The following is an 18,310-nucleotide window of genomic DNA, read 5'->3' on the forward strand; positions in this document are numbered from 1 at the left end:
AGTTATTCTCCTTTCCTATTTTATTACTGCTTTAGGTTGACTTGAAAACTGGTCTTGATCATACTGAAGCTCAACACCGACTTAAGTTATGTGGTCCAAATGAGTTAAAACACCCAAACCCAGATCCTTTATATAAAAAATATCTCGAACAATTCAAAGAACCTATGATACTGTTACTACTTTCATCAGCTTGCATTAGTCTTATTATGAAGCAATATGATGATACCATTAGCATTACTGTTGTAAGTTTCATTATTTCTCGTGGCGAATGCCCATTAATTCTTTTTAGGCAGTTTTAATAGTAGTTACTGTCGCGTTCATTCAGAGCTATAGATCAGAGAAAGTCCTAGAAGCTTTACAAAAGTTGATGCCACCGAAATGTAGCTGGTAAGATTTCGTTACATATTGCTTGTATTGCTTCCTTGAATTAATAATGTCATTTAGGATAGGTCGTCATCTCAGTCAGATATCACGATTAGCTTACTAACGAAGTGATAATCAAATTAACGGCAATGTTAACTATTCAAAAGTAAATATTCGTAATTTAGCCAGTATAAGTAGTTTGCCAGGTTATCTAAATCCTTTACAATATTTATTTTTCACTGCTAATTCTGTGTATTCTCTGAGGAACCTAATTTTCTTGAAACTTAACTATCGGCTATTCCAAGAGATTAGTTTGAGGCTTTTATCAGTTAGTTAAACCCGACGTATAACCTGGTATGCGCGTACGTCAGTATAAGTTACCAGACTCCATTGTCATAATATTATCTTACTATAACAACAGCTTTCCTTTAGTCTTCGTTCTCAGCCAACCTCTCTTATCTGATGGAGTTTTAAAGCAAATATAAACAGAATGGTATGATACAATGTTCTCTTCTGGGTATTATGTAAAGGTTGTCTTAGTCTGTACTTGTTTCTGTGGTAGTTCTACATTTATACGCTTTTCTGTCCCTGCTCAGACGACTTAATAAAATATGGGATATGATCAGGATGGACTTTGAGCTGTTTCACTCAAAGTATCTAACCCCTGGTTATAATAATTACGCGGACCCTAACCAGGTAACCTATACCCATTAAAATGATTGAGTCCAGTTGTCAGTGACTTCACAGACTTATGCAATGTTTTGGTTTGGACTCCCCCAACTTTCCTCCACCCTACTCACACACCAGACATCACCCGTCAAAGTAGACGATGGTTGGACATACACTACACATGTCAACCACCATGGTTGATGAAAATCTACTACCCCATCAACTAATTTTCCAAGTTCATTTAATACTATATTCCTGGCCCAGACACTGCTTACTGTGTAGTCCTAAAATACAGGAGAAATTCTTCGTGGACAACTATGATTGAATACCATTAACCTACAAGTATTCTCTACTCTTAATCCTCGTGCTTCACATCCATAAAGTAGAACGGAGTGAACTGATGAGCATTAAACTGGTCCTTTGTTTGGAAGACAGATATCTTTCCTGAGCCACAAGTGACGCATTTCGGCAGAAGCCGATCAAACCCTCTGAGTCTGTGCCGAGATTTCGTTGAACACCAACCTGTCAAGACTGATGAGACTCCCAAGATGGGTAAAACAGACGGTACGGCCATCTATTTCACACCGTATGATAAGTCCAGGTACTGACGCAAGCCAATTTCGGGGCAAAATTTTGCATTTGGAGGGCGAGAAACGTATCCCAAACATACTTGGATTGTTGTTTAGTGGTCAGAAGACTGCATTTCGTCAATGCTTTCACCAAGCAGAACTAATTCATTTGCTTATCTGAAGTCAACAAGTAAATCTCCTGGTAGAAGATCAACCACTGAAAAGTCAAACGATGAGTGTTATCTCCAAAAGCATGTGTATGACTAGGTTGAGTAAAAATAGGGAGTGGGGACAACACTGATGAAAACCATTTGAAGTAACCAGTTCCTATGACAATTCACCATAAGTTTTGCCTCAACCATTAGTGTTTAAGTAAATGGCCTGTACGAAATTTATAAGCATTTTTAGTACTCGTTTGAACAACAAACACTCCCACAAAACCTGTCGAACTATGGAGTCAAACGTTTCCTTCAGGTCAAGGAATGTAACCATAGTCAGACCTCAAAAAGCATATCTTTGTCCCACAACCTAATGGTGGGTGAATATTTGTGATTGTCACAATAGTACTTTTGTCCTTGCTTATAGAATGGGACGGTCAATGATTGACGCGAGTCAGATGGGATTACGTCCAGTTCCCATATTTTAGCTAGGATCTAATCTGACTGCTAGACCTGGACTACTATCCCTGAAAATCTCAAGGATTAGTTTACAAGGCCTTACCACCTTCTTTCGCTTTAGTTTCTCTATAGCCTTTGCAACTTCATTAAGAGTTGGAGGACTTATATCAATTTGTCATTCAGGTTACTTGGAGCTGGTGGTTAACTGAAGTGTGGTTGAAAACCAGTTGAACTGTTCCCTGAAGTGTTCTACCCTTGGAATTTGACTGATAACTATCAAAAGTGTCATCAAAATGTAATTTTTTTCAAGAAAGACTAATTTAATATCAATGCGAAAACATTTCACTACTGTTCATCTGTTTATTAAACCGCTTCTTACTTAAGTGGCATGACTGAGGTTCTACTTTCGGTGCATTCAACAGTAGATCTCATAAACCAAATTTATTTATCCAATTAATACCCAATAAGTTGGTATGACAGTTGCCAAATATATAACATTTTCCGGTCATAGTCTTGTCACTCGATGGGAGAGGTAGCTGCATTTCTCCAAGAAGAGTACTATTAGTTCCTGTTGCACTCTTAGCATTATAATATGTAGGTTGATATTGAAGTCGACCAAGTTTTATCCAAGTCTCTCTAGAAATAATGTTATGTTCGATCCCGTATCAACTTGCAGCTTGACCGCTTTGCCGTTAAAAAAAGACAATTACGTACTTCCTTCTAGATGAGAATTGATAACTTTTTGTGACCAGAATGACATTTGAATTATTTAGTATCTCTTTTGACGTCTGCGTCTTATTTCCCTTACGGAAGTTGTGCTGACGGTCAGCAAACTTTGGCCTACTTTTACAATATACTTGGGCATGACCATATTTACCACATCGGAAACATACTCGTTTTTTAAAGTAGCAAACATTAGAATGATAATTACCGCATCACCATTTTTAGGTTTCATTTGATTTGGGATCCGCTAGGGGTGCGAATCCTTATTTCTGTTAAAAGATTTCCTCAAAGCTTTAACTTCAACGGGTTCAGTGTTCCTTTCTACTAGATTTGTGTCATGCTTCAAATTAACCATTCTTTGACATTCTTCAGATACTGATTGCAGACTGATCTTAGGATCTTGTTCGATCCTCGCTAAAATGCGTGTTTTGATATCTGCATTTACTGAAGACAAAAATAAGACATTTAAACTGATCCGAGGACATTTTATGTAAACGGAACCGCTCACACTTCCGGTTCGCTATGCTTGCATACGTCACATAATCGTCCTGTGGGTTTTTTTTACAAGCTGGAGACACTGGTATCTAGTGTGAAAAATTGATGATCGCTCACCAAATATACGTGTCAGGTACTCTACTGTGTCTCTGAAGGTTATTTTGGTTGGATTCTTTGAAGGAATAAAATTACAGAAATTTTCATTTTCGGACACTTCGAACTTTCGTAATAATAATCTCAGTTTTGAACCTTCGTCCCACTCTTTACAATCAATAATAAACAAATCCTCATGGCGTTTAAACCATGCCCCAAAAGTAATCCCACATTCTGGATCAAGTCTAAATTCACTTATTGAATTCGCAATAGAATCCGAAGTCATAGTGGAATTAGTTATATTGGTTCTTGAGGATATTGACATATATTTGACCAATAATTCAACAAGAGAATTTCGCTGTTGCAATAAAGTTTTCATATCATCCATTTTATTGTTACAAAATCCACTTTAACTGAATATATAAGCGTAGATCCGCTTTAACCATCGTCGCCAATTGTTATAACAATCCGTTTCCCTTGTTTACACAAATGGGACGTTAATTTACGTTAGACGAATATCTACACTAGATTCCCTCCCAGTGTTTACTCTACAGAACTTCAACACAACTCAGATCAAGAACACGTGATTAGCTTGACGAGAACGAAAATATATTTCCACACCAAAACTGACATGATCCAACATCAATGAACAATCGATAATAATAAATAATGTGGATGAGGAAATATATAACTCATCCGACACCTGTCAGACTATCTACATGTCTGACTAAGCAAACAACCAATCATTATCGTTCTCGCCCACACATCAATTATTTAAAAAGAAATAAAACGATATCAATAAAATATAGTGTCCAAAATCATGTGAGTGAAGTTATGTTAATATATATATCGTGTCTTGAAAGCAAACTGGAGTGTGGCGGAATCATCGAGTAATTAAGGTTATGGTTGGGTGCATGATACAACAGCTCACTGCTCTAACACTGATTAATATACTAAACTTTAATCCATAATTTTGATGTCAGGGCTGTTGTTACTAGCGGGTCGCCGAAACTAGTATGGGTGGAACAGTGGCTCGTACCAGGAACTTAGTTGTTGAAGTCAAGTATTTTTGATGCCGGTCCACTACTTCAGTCTCAGAGTACCAGGTTGACAAGAGGAAGTCAATCATTGATGCGGGATTGAACTAACTGAAGAAGCTGAGGTAAATACTAATCGATTAAAATTATTATCTACCTTAGATATACTATTGTGACTTGAGTATGCCTATACTCGAGGACTGTACTTTTTCTAAGTGTGATAACTTGCACCAATACAATTTTACCCTAAGGTTCCGTGTTTCGTGCATGTGCATCTTAATTCTCACTAAGTCATATCTTAGAATGATACGAATATTCTGAACGGTTCTCTTGTTGTATGCATCAAACTTATCTTTCGGATACAAAGTCTATTTGGTTTATATCATGCCTAATTACATAATTTCCTCCGCAGATCTTACCACATCTAGCTACCACTAATTATTACGCCTAAATCATTGATAAGATTATAAATTTATCAATGTTACGTATATCTTTTGACCATCAGTTTTTATTAATTAATTTAGTTTGTGGCATATACTTTTTATCATTTTAAACCACAATTAAATACCCAATGATCTTCCTAAAAGTACTGACCGTTCATCATAAACAACTCTGGTTTTATTTTCGCACCAACAGGATATGTAACAGGCTGTTATTTTACTGTTATCAGTTTTAAAAGATGAGTTTGTGTTGTTCATTAAGAATCCTGTACAACCTGGTAAACATAGGTTTGAACACTTCATCTACTTTCGAAGGGACAGTGGAGTAGTGTCCGTTACTATTATCCTGTCAATTCCTCTAACGATAACTTCCAAAGCTTGACTCATGTGCATGCTAACGATCGATATCTCACACAACTCTACATTCTAACTACCAATGGGAACACTAGAAAAGCCTAGAATATTAACTGAGTACCTTTTATTGTCGTTTATTATTCAGACCTTAAAACATGATTATATACATAGGATACAAGATTATGGTAAATTGTAAGCAACTGACCTCAATCTATACATAACTAAGACACTGATTGTAACAAGAGGAATGGGTAAATTATCATAAATACACTGAGTCACGAAACATCAGAAAATCTAATTTTTCTACTCATTGGGATATCAAAAATATATTATTTTATTTATAACAATCTACCCAATGCTCAATTTATTCGAAATTATGAAGTCAAACCTTGGTAATAATACCTACGAACTCATTAAATTACCGTAGTTTGTGAACGGCAAAATACACAGTAACAACGATTCATGAGGTAAATGAAAGTTTATGTTTAAGAGAATACAAAAGTACCATGATTCAAATAATTCATAAACAAACTAGAAAAATATGTTCCGATACTCCAGAGCATAGTTCTCAAAGTTTCACATCACTAATTTGCTTTGTCATCAACCCACATATAGAAAGAAAATTGTCTTCATAACCCCAACTTTACGAACTCGTACACGGTTGTTAAATTATATTGCTATTGTCACTTTTCCCGAATAACAGTCATGATATTTAGTGTATAAATAGTTAGCAGAATTGAAAAGGAATTTTTTAAAATGAGGTCTAGTTATGTAATCTAATTATTAGAGTTACAGGACTCACGTGACTAGCTAACAATCTCAATTATTAATTGTTTAATAAAGCTAATCACTTGTTTAGCCAGTCAGTTCTTTTCTTCCCAGTATGAATATACATATCGGTTTTATGTCAGGCTAAATAACCAAGATGGTTCTACTTGTCATTTGCTAATGGGATTGATTTCCTAAATCTCAAACGAATGAATTTCCATAGCAAGATAACTGATCAGATGACAAAATGCAACTGTGTCATTTATTTATATATCGAAATGTTCAATCAAGTTATAATTATATTCTAATTGTTAGATAGCAAGCATTTAAACAATCAGACTTGGAAATGAAGAATGCAGAGTGATTGATAGCAATCTAACTTTTGTGATGGAAATGTTTGTCGCTAATTGATTACTAGTAACATAACTTTGACTAAACAATAAAACATTTAATGTACAATGTTTCATTTGACTAAATTAGAATGTAGTCACTGATATACTTTCTGTAGCGATATCTTATAATCTTTTCTATCCTGTTAAAATGATCAGTATTACTAACCAGGTGGATTTTTATACCATCCTTACATGTGAAATTCATTACAATCTGAATATTGAATAAATCTTTTAAAAAATAACTGTTATTTAGTTTATTGTATAAAATATTGACTATAGTCGTTGTTATGGTTTTAAAATCTCACCTATTTATTGTCTGGTAATTGGTCCACACAATTATAATGTAATAAATTTATTAATTACACTGTTCATATTAGTTAGTCAGTTAGTTAATAATAAACAAATGTGTTTCGGGCTCAAATTGGAATATTTCAAATTAGCACTTAGCAAGAGGAAATCGACAAGCAGGTCAAAGCATTATTCTCAGGGTTAGTAGGGAGATATGGTGTTGTGGTCTCTAAGCTGGACTGTTTAGTTGTAAAGCTTTCTCTGTCCTTCTGGACAGCACTACCACATGAACCATGAACAACGGTCAACCGAATTCCAGATTAAAGGAACAAGCTGTTTGCCAATTGAAGTCGAATTCTAATAACTTATTCCTCTGTGAAGTATTTGCTGATGATATTGTCCAGGACAATGAAAATCGTGCGACTAAACCACCCAGATTAGAGAACACATTTCCAATGTCTCCATCCCGAGCAATGAATATTCTTTTTTATCTCGAAATAATGAATCTTTAGCTTAAGTGACTTGATTTGAAACAGAATTAATTTCCCAGCCATGGTTTCAGACAAATATACTTATTATTTTAACCTGTAATATCCACTATCTACTCAAAGTGTTTTTTAAATTTATGTTTGTTTTCCATCCCAATACATATATATATCATCTAGTCTACGTGGTGGTGAAATGCATACATTTCTAGCTTCATATCTCGTTCCTGGTGATATTGTCTGTTTATCAGTCGGTGATCGTCTCCCAGCAGATTTAAGACTTTTCGATCTGACCGACTTACGAATGGATGAGTCTAGTTTGACTGGAGAAACTGAAGCTGTTCCCAAATCTTCAGAGGTTCTTTGTACACATTTCCCGATTTCTAATACTTCTGAAGTTAGATTTTCATCAACACAAAATGGTTAGTAATGATGTATACAGAGTAAAATTTTTGTTACGTAACCTTTTTAACCTTATAATATTGCATTTTCTTACTTGTGTTGTTGTAGGTTGACGATTTAAGTAGACTTTGAGCGCCATCTAGCTTTTTTCATCATAAGGCTAGAAATTTAGTAGAATGACTTGGGAGTATAGATTGACCAATATTGAGTGATTACTGCTGATAATGATAATTGTAAATAATGAGCACGATTTATCTTTCTATTGTCTCCACTTAGCCTCAGATAATTTTTTTTCAAGTGTAGACCAGAATGTTTATTAAAGAATTTGATCAGTCAAAGTCTCGCAGAGAACCCTTAACCATTAGGATCATTGAGCCGGCGTTCAGTGGTGCTGTTTTCACTCTAACCAATTTACAACTTAACGAAACGAGCATCTAATCCCATTGGTGACAACTATATCACTTCTGATATGTCTAAACTCAACCAGTCATGACTTCTCGCTAGAACTTCAGGAGCATCCTGAAGTAGGTGACTGTTGGGTTGTTTGTTATAGTCTAGTAAAAGCTGATTTGTGGAGATCGGTTTTATTTGTACGTCGTGTTCGTCACAGATTGATCTTAGTTGGGGGTACCATTGCAAACCAAGGGTTACTGAGCAGCTGTTTGAAATTTAACTGAACACACATATCCAACTTTTCATCTTGATAAACTCCTTGTGGCTAGGTTAAGTTTTGTTAACTTTTCAAAAAAAAACTTTTCCGTATGTAATAATGTTCTAGTGAATATAGGCGATAACAAAGCTGTTGAACGTTTACGTGGATGTCATGATTTAATTAATATTGGATTTATGGGAACATTAGTTTGTTCGGGTACTGGAAAAGGTTTGGTTATTGGAACTGGAGAACATTCGGAATTTGGTGAAGTTTTCCGTATGATGCATTCAGAAGAAGTAAGTATTGAAATTTGTACTAAATTCATTAATTTCTTTCTCTATAAATAACATGTAAATAAATAGTTTTATCCATATCACAAACTATCATTACTCGCCTCTAGCTACTCAAATTAAAATATCAACGCATTAGTGAACAAAGCACAAGATACTTTTCCAATAAAATTGTACTGTCCCTCGAATGGTTTCTGATCCATTCCAAAACTGTTGAGAAAATAAGAGTTTTACTCGCTCTCCAACCGACGATGATACAAGGGAAAAGGCGTGGGTATTTATTTAATTTTCTATGTATTTTCACGGGATCCGAGTTTTATAGGTCTTAATTCAATGGTGCACGCATGATTTTGAAACTGAAGTCGGTAATTAATAAAAATTGTCTGATTGGAGTCCAATTTTTGGGAAATAATTCATTTCCAAACGCAAAATGACTATTATTAATGATGTCGACCATCGTAATTCCAACTCAGTGATCTAAATATATGCTGCTCACTTTAAGACATGAAGATCTTGAGTTTGGTCTTGTATGTGAGGTTCATGGTGGACACATTTAAAAATGGCCAAACTGGTATACAAGAAATTTTCAGGTGTTAAATGATTTTCTTAATGGTTTTCTAGTTGATATCAATTTGTGGGAAGAATGGTCTTGGGAGTTCTATTAAGTAATCTTCTGGTTTAATGAATTTTATATTCACCGTCATTTTCACTCATTATTTTTGTGTCGAATGATAAGAAATATTTTCAGCTCAGTTGTTTCGTCTTGTGTAATGTGTTCTCTAAATTTTTCAGAGGTCAGAAGATCGGGGACTGTAATCTGACCTTATATCATATCATTCAGTGAAACCCCAGCAAATCTAGCACCACTCTCAGTTTTTCTGTTTTTTTCGGACTTAACACCGCATGATGAGGTAGATACCAACGAGGACTGTAATCTGACCTTAACTGCGCTTCAGGGACCTTTTGTGCATAGCCTTTATTAAGATTACTTTCGATACTACTGGCATATCTCAGGTGTAGGTTGTTATCCTTCGACAACCTCCGCTTCAAACTCTGTAATCTATTAACCGCTACTTCATAGTTTCCTGTCTTTATTTTCGGATTCGATTTCCATGGTATTGGAACTACAAAAAGCCCATTGTCGAAGAACGTACCTCTTTCCACATTTTCTATGGCAGCTTGATCTTCTACCGATAGTGACTTATCGCTTGAATAAACATCAACGAACTCCACATCATATAGCTTACGTATCTGGTCCTCTAATGTTTGCAACTTGCAGGTATGATTGACAACCCTTTTTCTAAAGTCTGAACATGATGCCGGTCCGAAGACCCTCCACCCGAGCAGTGTTTTAACGGCGTACGGATGTTTCCTGCCACCCAATCGTTGGTCCAGCACCCAATGTGCTTCCGGAACATCGCAACCGATCAGTAATAGCACTTCACCAGAATCTGGACTATCTAGTGCCACGTCACTTAGATGCGGCCACTTCGCTAAACTGCCTTTTACCGACTCCGTCATCTTATGCTCTGTTATAGTCGAAACAACTAGAGCTGCATCAATCGTAACATGTTCAAACTGACCTAACGAATATACTTTCAGAGGCGACTTCGTGATCTTTGTTGTTCTTTTGCCTCCTACGGTTTGAATCATCACTGACGCCTTATCTTGGGTCAACCCGAGCGACTTCAAGCAATCTGACCTTATCAATGTCGTATCCGAACCATTATTCAGAAGAGCATAACCTACAATTTCAGCATTACTCGATCGTAACTGCACAGGAATCATTCTTAAACACACGTGATCGTCCACTGGCTTAGTTTATCCACAACAGTTTACTGTAGCAAGTTTGTCTTCTGATCTGTTCTTTGCCGAAGCGTTATGCAACAAGGAGTGATATTTCTTCGGGCATCCGTCAACGGTGCAACGTCTCGTCACTTTATATTCGATAGCCTTATGTCCTTGTTTAAGACATACAAAACAGATACCCTTACGTTTCACGTGTGACCACCGTTCTTCTGTTGTGAACGCTAAGAACTGTGAACATTCATAAACTGCATGGTCCCCTGAACACATACTGCACTTAACTCTTACGATCGGTACATTCTCCGGCCTCGCTAGCGAGTGGCAGTTCGTCTTCATGATAAATCCCTTTTTTGAACGTTCAGCCAACCGCCCAAACCTACTGGAAGCCACTCCGGCTCGAGCTCCTACAAACTGGGTGAGTTCAACAAATGTCGGCTCTCTATCATCTTCTGTCAGTCTATCTACCAGCTCGGCCCATTGCATTTGCATAGGTTGAGGCAGAAGCCTCACTACTCTCTCTAACGTAACCAAGGAATTTAAATCGGCAGTGTAGTTCATCTGCTCTAAAATCATGCCGCAATTCTCCATTCTTATGGCTAAGCTTGAGAGTTGTTCTGCGTCGTTACAACCAAGCTTTACATCATCGAATAAATCTTCCAACGTTTCTCTTGCTATTACGTGAGCCTGACCGAACAACCGTTTCAAAATTTCTCTAGCTCTCTTATACCCAGCCGAAGCCTCTATCACTACACATCCTTCGATTGCTGCCTTCGCCTTACCCTTGCAGTAATGGAGCAAGTAGAGTACACGTTGACTGTCGTCGGAGACTCTAGACGCTACGTATGTCTCAAATCGTCTCACAAATTTCCAATACTCCTTCGGTTTCCCATCAAAATAGCTCAGTTCAACTCTCGGTAACTCTAGCCCCATTATAGGAACCTTGGGTGTTATGCTCGGTCCTGAATCCTCAAGTCTTTCCTTTTTATCTAAACTAAGACTACCTTATCTAACATTACTTCACTACCAGTCACTATCCCGTTAGTCTTCCTTAACTGAGTCAGAACCATGAGGCATAAAGACATTAGGAAAATCTTGCTTTGTACAAAGGGGTTTGTCGTCAAACCTCACCGACCAGCTTAGGAATTGACTTCTTTGAACGATTGTTTGGCATCCCGAAATTATCCACAAATTTTCTGTAAACCAAAGTCAAGAGCGTTTAACCAATTGGTATTTTTTTCAGAACTATAAACGCGAACCAAGCTGCTGACCGATCAATATTTGTTTAGAACTGTATTTATATTTAAATTTTGAAATCACAGTGTGTGTTTCGGCATCATTCTATTTGTTTTTATATAAATCGTCGGTCAGAAGTTATGTGTATGTGTACGTGATAGTACAGTTAATTATGAAAATGGAACACGATCCGAGGGTTTAGTATTGACGAATAATGTACCACTAGATTTACACACTGATACATTCAACCCACTAAACGAAATAGTATAGAAGCAAACTGGCACCAATCAATAAATAAATATGGGTTTATATCCTAGGACATGTCCAGATTTCCTTCACCGGCTAGCGGTTCACTTCAGCAACAATGATAATTAAATCCACCACAAGGTTTTTAAACAGGTAATAGCTGACGTTTATATACCTGAAATATAATTTGTCTAGCTTTTGAATAATTTATTCTTTACTAGTTTGAACCCAATATATTCTTGCCATATCTCTTCAAATTATTTCCTCTGTTTCTGTTGCTTATTTTCTGTCCTCCTATTTGTTTTTAGACATTTTAATTCATTAATTTACTTTAATTTTATGGGCATTATGTAAATATATTTATTTATTATACCATGTTTTAAAACCAAATAAAGTCCTTTACAAGTACTGTTTCGTATATCTCTCAGTTTCCGAGAGCTTTGCTAATGCTAATCTTCAGTTTATTCCATATTTCCTCAAATTCGTGTAACAGACTCCATAATCTGGTCCAATAAAATACCTTTGATTCACTTACTACGTACTGATAGTAACCAATCTACTAATACAACAACCATTGCTACGGTTGTATCAGTAATATGATTGAACTACATTAATGCTAATTACCCTAACATTAATGCTCAAAAAAGATTCATTTCTGTTAGGTATTCTCCTTTAATGGCGTTCACAGTGAAACAACATCGCATCTAGTGTCCTCATTAGTCCAATAGCAACATAACATTGACAACTATCGGTAATCGTTAGCTGCTCGAATAATCCTCTACTATAGATCCCAAGTCATAATTTTGCTGCTGATGGTTTTAATCATATAAGCTATCACTCAACTATCATTATTCTTATTGACCACTGAAATAGAGGACACTTTTTAATCATATCGAAACAAATGTCGTACCTTTATGTGTTTATTAAGAGTTTGATAACCCCATTGCAAATTCTTCAAATGGATAACAAACATTTCAACATCATGCTACTACTAGTCGTCAACATTTGTTTTTCTTTGTAGGCCATCTGTTTAAAAGAAAATCACAGTTTTTCTCTTTAGACCAGTTGAATAATCAATTTTCAAAGTGACAACAACATATTTTTATAAATAAGTATATTTCGCTATACCTCTTCTTATTTGATGTCTACTGTTTGTTATTGATTTAATTCCGTATTTCGTTTAGGCACCACGTACGCCACTTCAGAAGAGTATGGATAAGTTGGGGAAGCATTTATCTGCTATCTCCCTAATTATTATTAGTAGCATAGTGATTATTGGTCTTTTTCAAGGACGCCATATTCTAGAATTGTTAACCATTGGCGTAAGGTAAGTGTATCCATTCATTTCATTATTATTCATTGCATATATATATCAAATCATACTGAATGTAACAATAATACATGCGAAAATATTTTAACAGAAATAATCACTGATGGAAATAAGTTATCTTTCAAGAAAAGTGATGATTATCTTGCCCACATATAACATCAATATACCAGAAATTTACTTTGCAGACTTTTTGCTTGAGTAGCTTGTTCGTATCGTCAGCTCCCATTCGGTGTAATTTTATACCTAGTGTATCAACCGTTACCCACTTGCTAAACTGCAGTGAATGTTGGTAACTCATAAAATGGTGATCAAGTTTCTGGTTATCGTTATATTAGCCATTTTATTTTATTTATTTCCCCCTCCCCATACGATGATTAGTTTCGTAACCGCTACACAGTTTAATAATTCTTCCAAAATCTGTTCCGTTGAGTTGATTTTTGTTTTGTTTGTCTGTTTTGGTTGTGTCATAAATGTATGACTTAAAAATATTTTCATATTATAGTATAATAGAGTTGTTCACTTCATTTCATTTTACTAATATATACAGTTTGTTCCATCTTCGGTCGATGTGTGTATATTTGTGCTAGATCCTACATTATTAATGAATAATTGACTATTGCTTAGTCCAGTGAGAAAATTATCAGTTTGACTGTCTTGGTCGTAGTAAAGGTTTACGCCCTCAGAATCAAATTCGGACATTTCCAAACAATGATAGGTAACATTTACAACTTTTTCTACTTGCGAGATCAATATGCTCAAGTATTTACGTTATTTCAATATCAAATATGCATTAATGGAAACTCTTGTAAATCGAGTTCATCTTCAAACTGTAATGGGACATTACTTTATATTAACAATAATTTAATTCTCACTACTCATTATTCAAAGTGTTCCTTCCTATATCTCTCTATCTCACACACACACACAAATCCCTTATAGTTTGGCAGTCGCAGCAATCCCTGAAGGTCTTCCCATTGTAGTAACTGTCACTCTAGCTATTGGTCAAATGCGTATGGCAGCAAGAAATGCAATTGTTAGACGACTTCCAGCTGTTGAAACTCTTGGTAAGCATTAAATTTTTAGTAACGTTGTAGCTATTTAGATTTCAACATTATGATTATATACAAAATAACAATACTTCATTTCACAATAGCTAGTCTTGAAGTTTTTCACAGTATGATTAAGAAACGTTTCTAATAGCACATTATTGTTAAGCAGTACAAAAGTTAATCCAGTTGTTATTCGACTGATCTGACTAAAAAATGCACTATCGAATTTCATAGTCTTAGATCACAGATTGGTCGATTGGTGAAGTAGTGAAACTTCATCAGTTGAGATGGCTGGAACACGTGTTACGTATGCTCAACTACTGACTGCCCCGACGTGCAATGTTTTATGGTGTAGGAGTAGGTTGGAAGAAAGCTAGGGGAGGCCAGACCAAAGCGTGGTACAAGTCCATGAAGTCACTGACAAGTGAACTGAGTCATGTTGGTAAGTGTAGACTACCTGATTAGGGTCCGCAAGATGATAACGATCGATGGTTAAAGACCTTGAATGACATTGCTCAAAACTGTTTGCAATGGTGCAGGTGCATCCATTCTTTGTGTTTTTCGTAATTTCATTCTTCTGAATTCTTCATGTCTCTATCTTTTTCTCTTTCCAAACTTATTTCACTGGATTATACTCCTTGAATAACATCTTCAAACCCTAATCTTTCGGATTACTGTTTATACTCTTACTACCTCTACCACTATGGGATTTGAATCGGCGATTGTATCTCTGTGCTAATGTGGTATGGCAACTCGAACTGATGTACGTACGTACGAAGTTCTACGTTATGATTGACTGACTGAGATCACGGATTGACTTTAGTTGGTTAAACAGTCTGTGGTGTAAAAACTACGAAATTCAACAATCTCCTTTATCCATTGCTTACTACTGAGTTCTATTTTTAAGATAACTTGCTAGTCTGAGTATGTTAAATTAACTATAGATATCTGAATACTATAGTTTTTCTCGCCTGTCAGTACACTAAGATGTCATTTACTTAGTCCAGTGTATCATTTTATTCCTGAGAATATATTCACGTTGTGGAACTATTTCTGAAAAACATGGAGCATTGATTCACTGTCAGCCGAAAGTACTGGAACAATGGGCACAACATTTTGAAGAACTGTTTAATTGCTTTGCAGTTACCCTTCATTTATCTACCTTTACGAAACAACCTGAATGGAGTGTTAACATAAACCAACCGACTATGAATGAAGGAGAAAAAACTATAGCTAATATAAAACAGGGGAGATCAGCAGGTCCTGACGAATCAACAAAGTATATGAAAAATATATATTTAGTTTACGTACTGAGACAAAATCAATCTACCGTAATATTGTCGTGATTCTATTTGTTGAATTATCTTACAACATATAATAAAACTAGCAATAATAGCCATGCGAATGACAAATATTTTTTAAGTTATATTTTAACTTATTAGAATAAAATAAAGTGTCAGCTAACCGAAAAATTATCATGAGAAAATAACTGATTGTACTAGTATGGGTTGATCTGTTCATCAAGAAAATAATCTATCCAGGAAAATTCTCCAAAATATGTTCTGGTATGAATCAAAATCTCCAAAAGATGATATTTTTACCTGATTGACCAACAGCTTGACTAATTTTACTTCCTATTTTCCTTTTCCCGACTTTGTTAAGTGTTAGTTGGCAGTCATCAGTGGGGCATAGTTGTAACCTTGTGGAGCTAGTCAGGCCGCAAATGAATTTCAACCGTCTTTATTAACTTAAATGAAATAAAACGTCTTGTTTAAAAAATACATACTTTTCTATACTTGTTTTTCTTATTCAGGTTGTGTAAATGTAGTTTGTTCAGATAAAACTGGAACCATGACAAAGAATGAAATGACTGTATCACATATAGTTACTGGTTCATTAGAAAGATACACAATTCCGATTGAACAAGCCAATAAACACACTGATACTGCTTGTGTAAAATTAGATATAAATTATGCCAATCATACTAATTATTTGACTGTATCTTCTGCTGCCACTGCTAATACAACCATTAAACTAGATAACGCTTCACTATTAAATAAATTAATGTCAAATCATATCACTCATTATCAGATGTCAGCAAACGCTAGATCAGCTTCATTTGATGAATTACGTACACCATATTATTATCCACCATCTTTGGATAGTATAATACAGGTAAGGTTGTAAGAGCTGACCTAGTCAATCACTTGTATTCTTAAACATGTTTCTATTTAAAAGTCATACAGATTTTAATTTATTTAGTTTATTCACTTGGTGTATAAATGTGTTCAGTTATCGGTCTTTATTCTCTTTGTTCTATAAAAGAAACTTGTTGAAATTCTGTGTTGCACTAAGTATATTATATTGAATAAAGCCATTAATAATAATAATAGTCATATCAATGTACTTTATTAGTCTATTCTTTTCTCGTCATTATCTCTAGTTCACTTAGTTTATGGTGTTTACAAATATGTACGTACTTCATTTAAACAAAAGCCTACATATTTTTTATTCGTTTATCTATGTAGAGATGATTTAATACAACCAATTTAACCGCTTATTGTTTCATTATTTTGTTTCAATCAACCTTATCTGCTACCACACTAGTTGATCCATATTCCAGTAGTAGTTGTCGTTGTTATGCTGTTTTCTACAATTTTGCACTCATTATTCTATTTCCGAATGTAAGGTCTTATTTTCAAAATAAATTTATTCAAGCACAAAATATGTTCAGGATTCGCAAGTCAGTTTTCAATCATAAATAATGATTAACTCACGTTTTTTAAACAGGAAACCTACATTTTCTACACAAATAAAACTATCTATCAATAGCTCTCTGCGAACTGATGTCATGTTTTCATAAGACCGCCGTTAGCCTTTTTTCAACCTGATTCCGTGTAAGCCAGTGTATCGTGTCGTAGTTGATTGTAGCCCATGGGTTCGTTGGTATCGCTCGAAGATACGACTTGATTTTATCCTTGAATAGTGCCCGACAGTGGAATTCGAGTCACACTTTTCCTTCTGTCATGGATTTGTCGGCTGGATATTAACAACAGAAAAATTCAAACCTTCACAACTACCGTTAATTACCATCCTCGAAGAACATGTTAGTGGTTATCTCAACACAGATGTCTAATAAATAACACTTAAGTTTGTAACTCTAGTGATTATTCTCGAGTCTCGGTTTCTTTATTAACACGGATCAATGTACATCTGGGTAACAAATAGAACAGCGATGAATTCCAGAATTTTACTATTATCCACTATTTTAAATGAAAACAGATTTTTTTGTTCGCCAAATGTGCTAACATGTGAGTTAGTTTATAAAATAATCAAGCAACATGAAATCTGACAAATTTCTTCTGTACTATATTCCTTGTTTGCTATCTACAAGACCTAATATTTTGACAAATGAATTTCATATAATCTTTATACACAGTGTTTGTTCTTGTCTTTCTCTTTTAGATTGGTTGTATTTGTAATAATGCTACGATTCGAGATAATCAGTTATTCGGTCAACCCACAGAAGGTGCTTTATTAAGACTGACTGCCCAAGTATGTTACTTTGTTCATTTATTTTGGTAACTACATTCTAAATATCCCTCCTTTTTAGTCAGTGTAAATAAACAATCTCTCTGTACAACTTTTGTTTGATTTCATTAGACTTTATGGTCATTCTATCGATAGAGTCCTTTAAAATACTGTTCACTGAAATGCAAACGGTAAACTAATCAAAGGTCAAAATAAAATTTGATAATTCTTTGTCTCAGCTTTTAACTCGTCAGTAATTAAGCAATTATGACATCAAATGGGGATCAAGATTGATATTTCACAGTATACCGAATATACTGTCCAACCTTGTAAATCAAAATGTAATAATTCGTTGCCAAGAATTTTAGTCAATTATTTTCAATAGTTCTCCGATTGATTTCAGTCAATATGATGATGAGAACTGTTTTTCAACATTCATTTAGAAGATATTTTTATGAATAAGAACTATGTAGTTTCA

General features: G+C 35.1%; 1 protein-coding gene across 1 annotated transcript in view; it reads left to right on the forward strand.

Moving 5' to 3' along the window:
* Smp_126300 (putative calcium-transporting atpase 2 (atpase 2)) overlaps positions 1–18,310 on the forward strand; it is a 30,838-nt gene that overhangs the window by 223 nt on the left and 12,305 nt on the right. Inside the window, exons 3-10 of the mRNA XM_018800118.1 lie at positions 36–242; positions 290–387; positions 7,474–7,715; positions 8,474–8,643; positions 13,107–13,249; positions 14,192–14,316; positions 16,115–16,476; positions 17,767–17,856. Of these exons, the coding sequence (XP_018653964.1) occupies positions 36–242; positions 290–387; positions 7,474–7,715; positions 8,474–8,643; positions 13,107–13,249; positions 14,192–14,316; positions 16,115–16,476; positions 17,767–17,856 (1,437 nt within the window). The remainder of the gene's footprint in view (positions 1–35; positions 243–289; positions 388–7,473; positions 7,716–8,473; positions 8,644–13,106; positions 13,250–14,191; positions 14,317–16,114; positions 16,477–17,766; positions 17,857–18,310) is intronic.

This window comes from Schistosoma mansoni, chromosome W (genome assembly GCF_000237925.1).
Source record: "Schistosoma mansoni strain Puerto Rico chromosome W, complete genome".
NCBI lineage: Eukaryota > Metazoa > Platyhelminthes > Trematoda > Strigeidida > Schistosomatidae > Schistosoma > Schistosoma mansoni.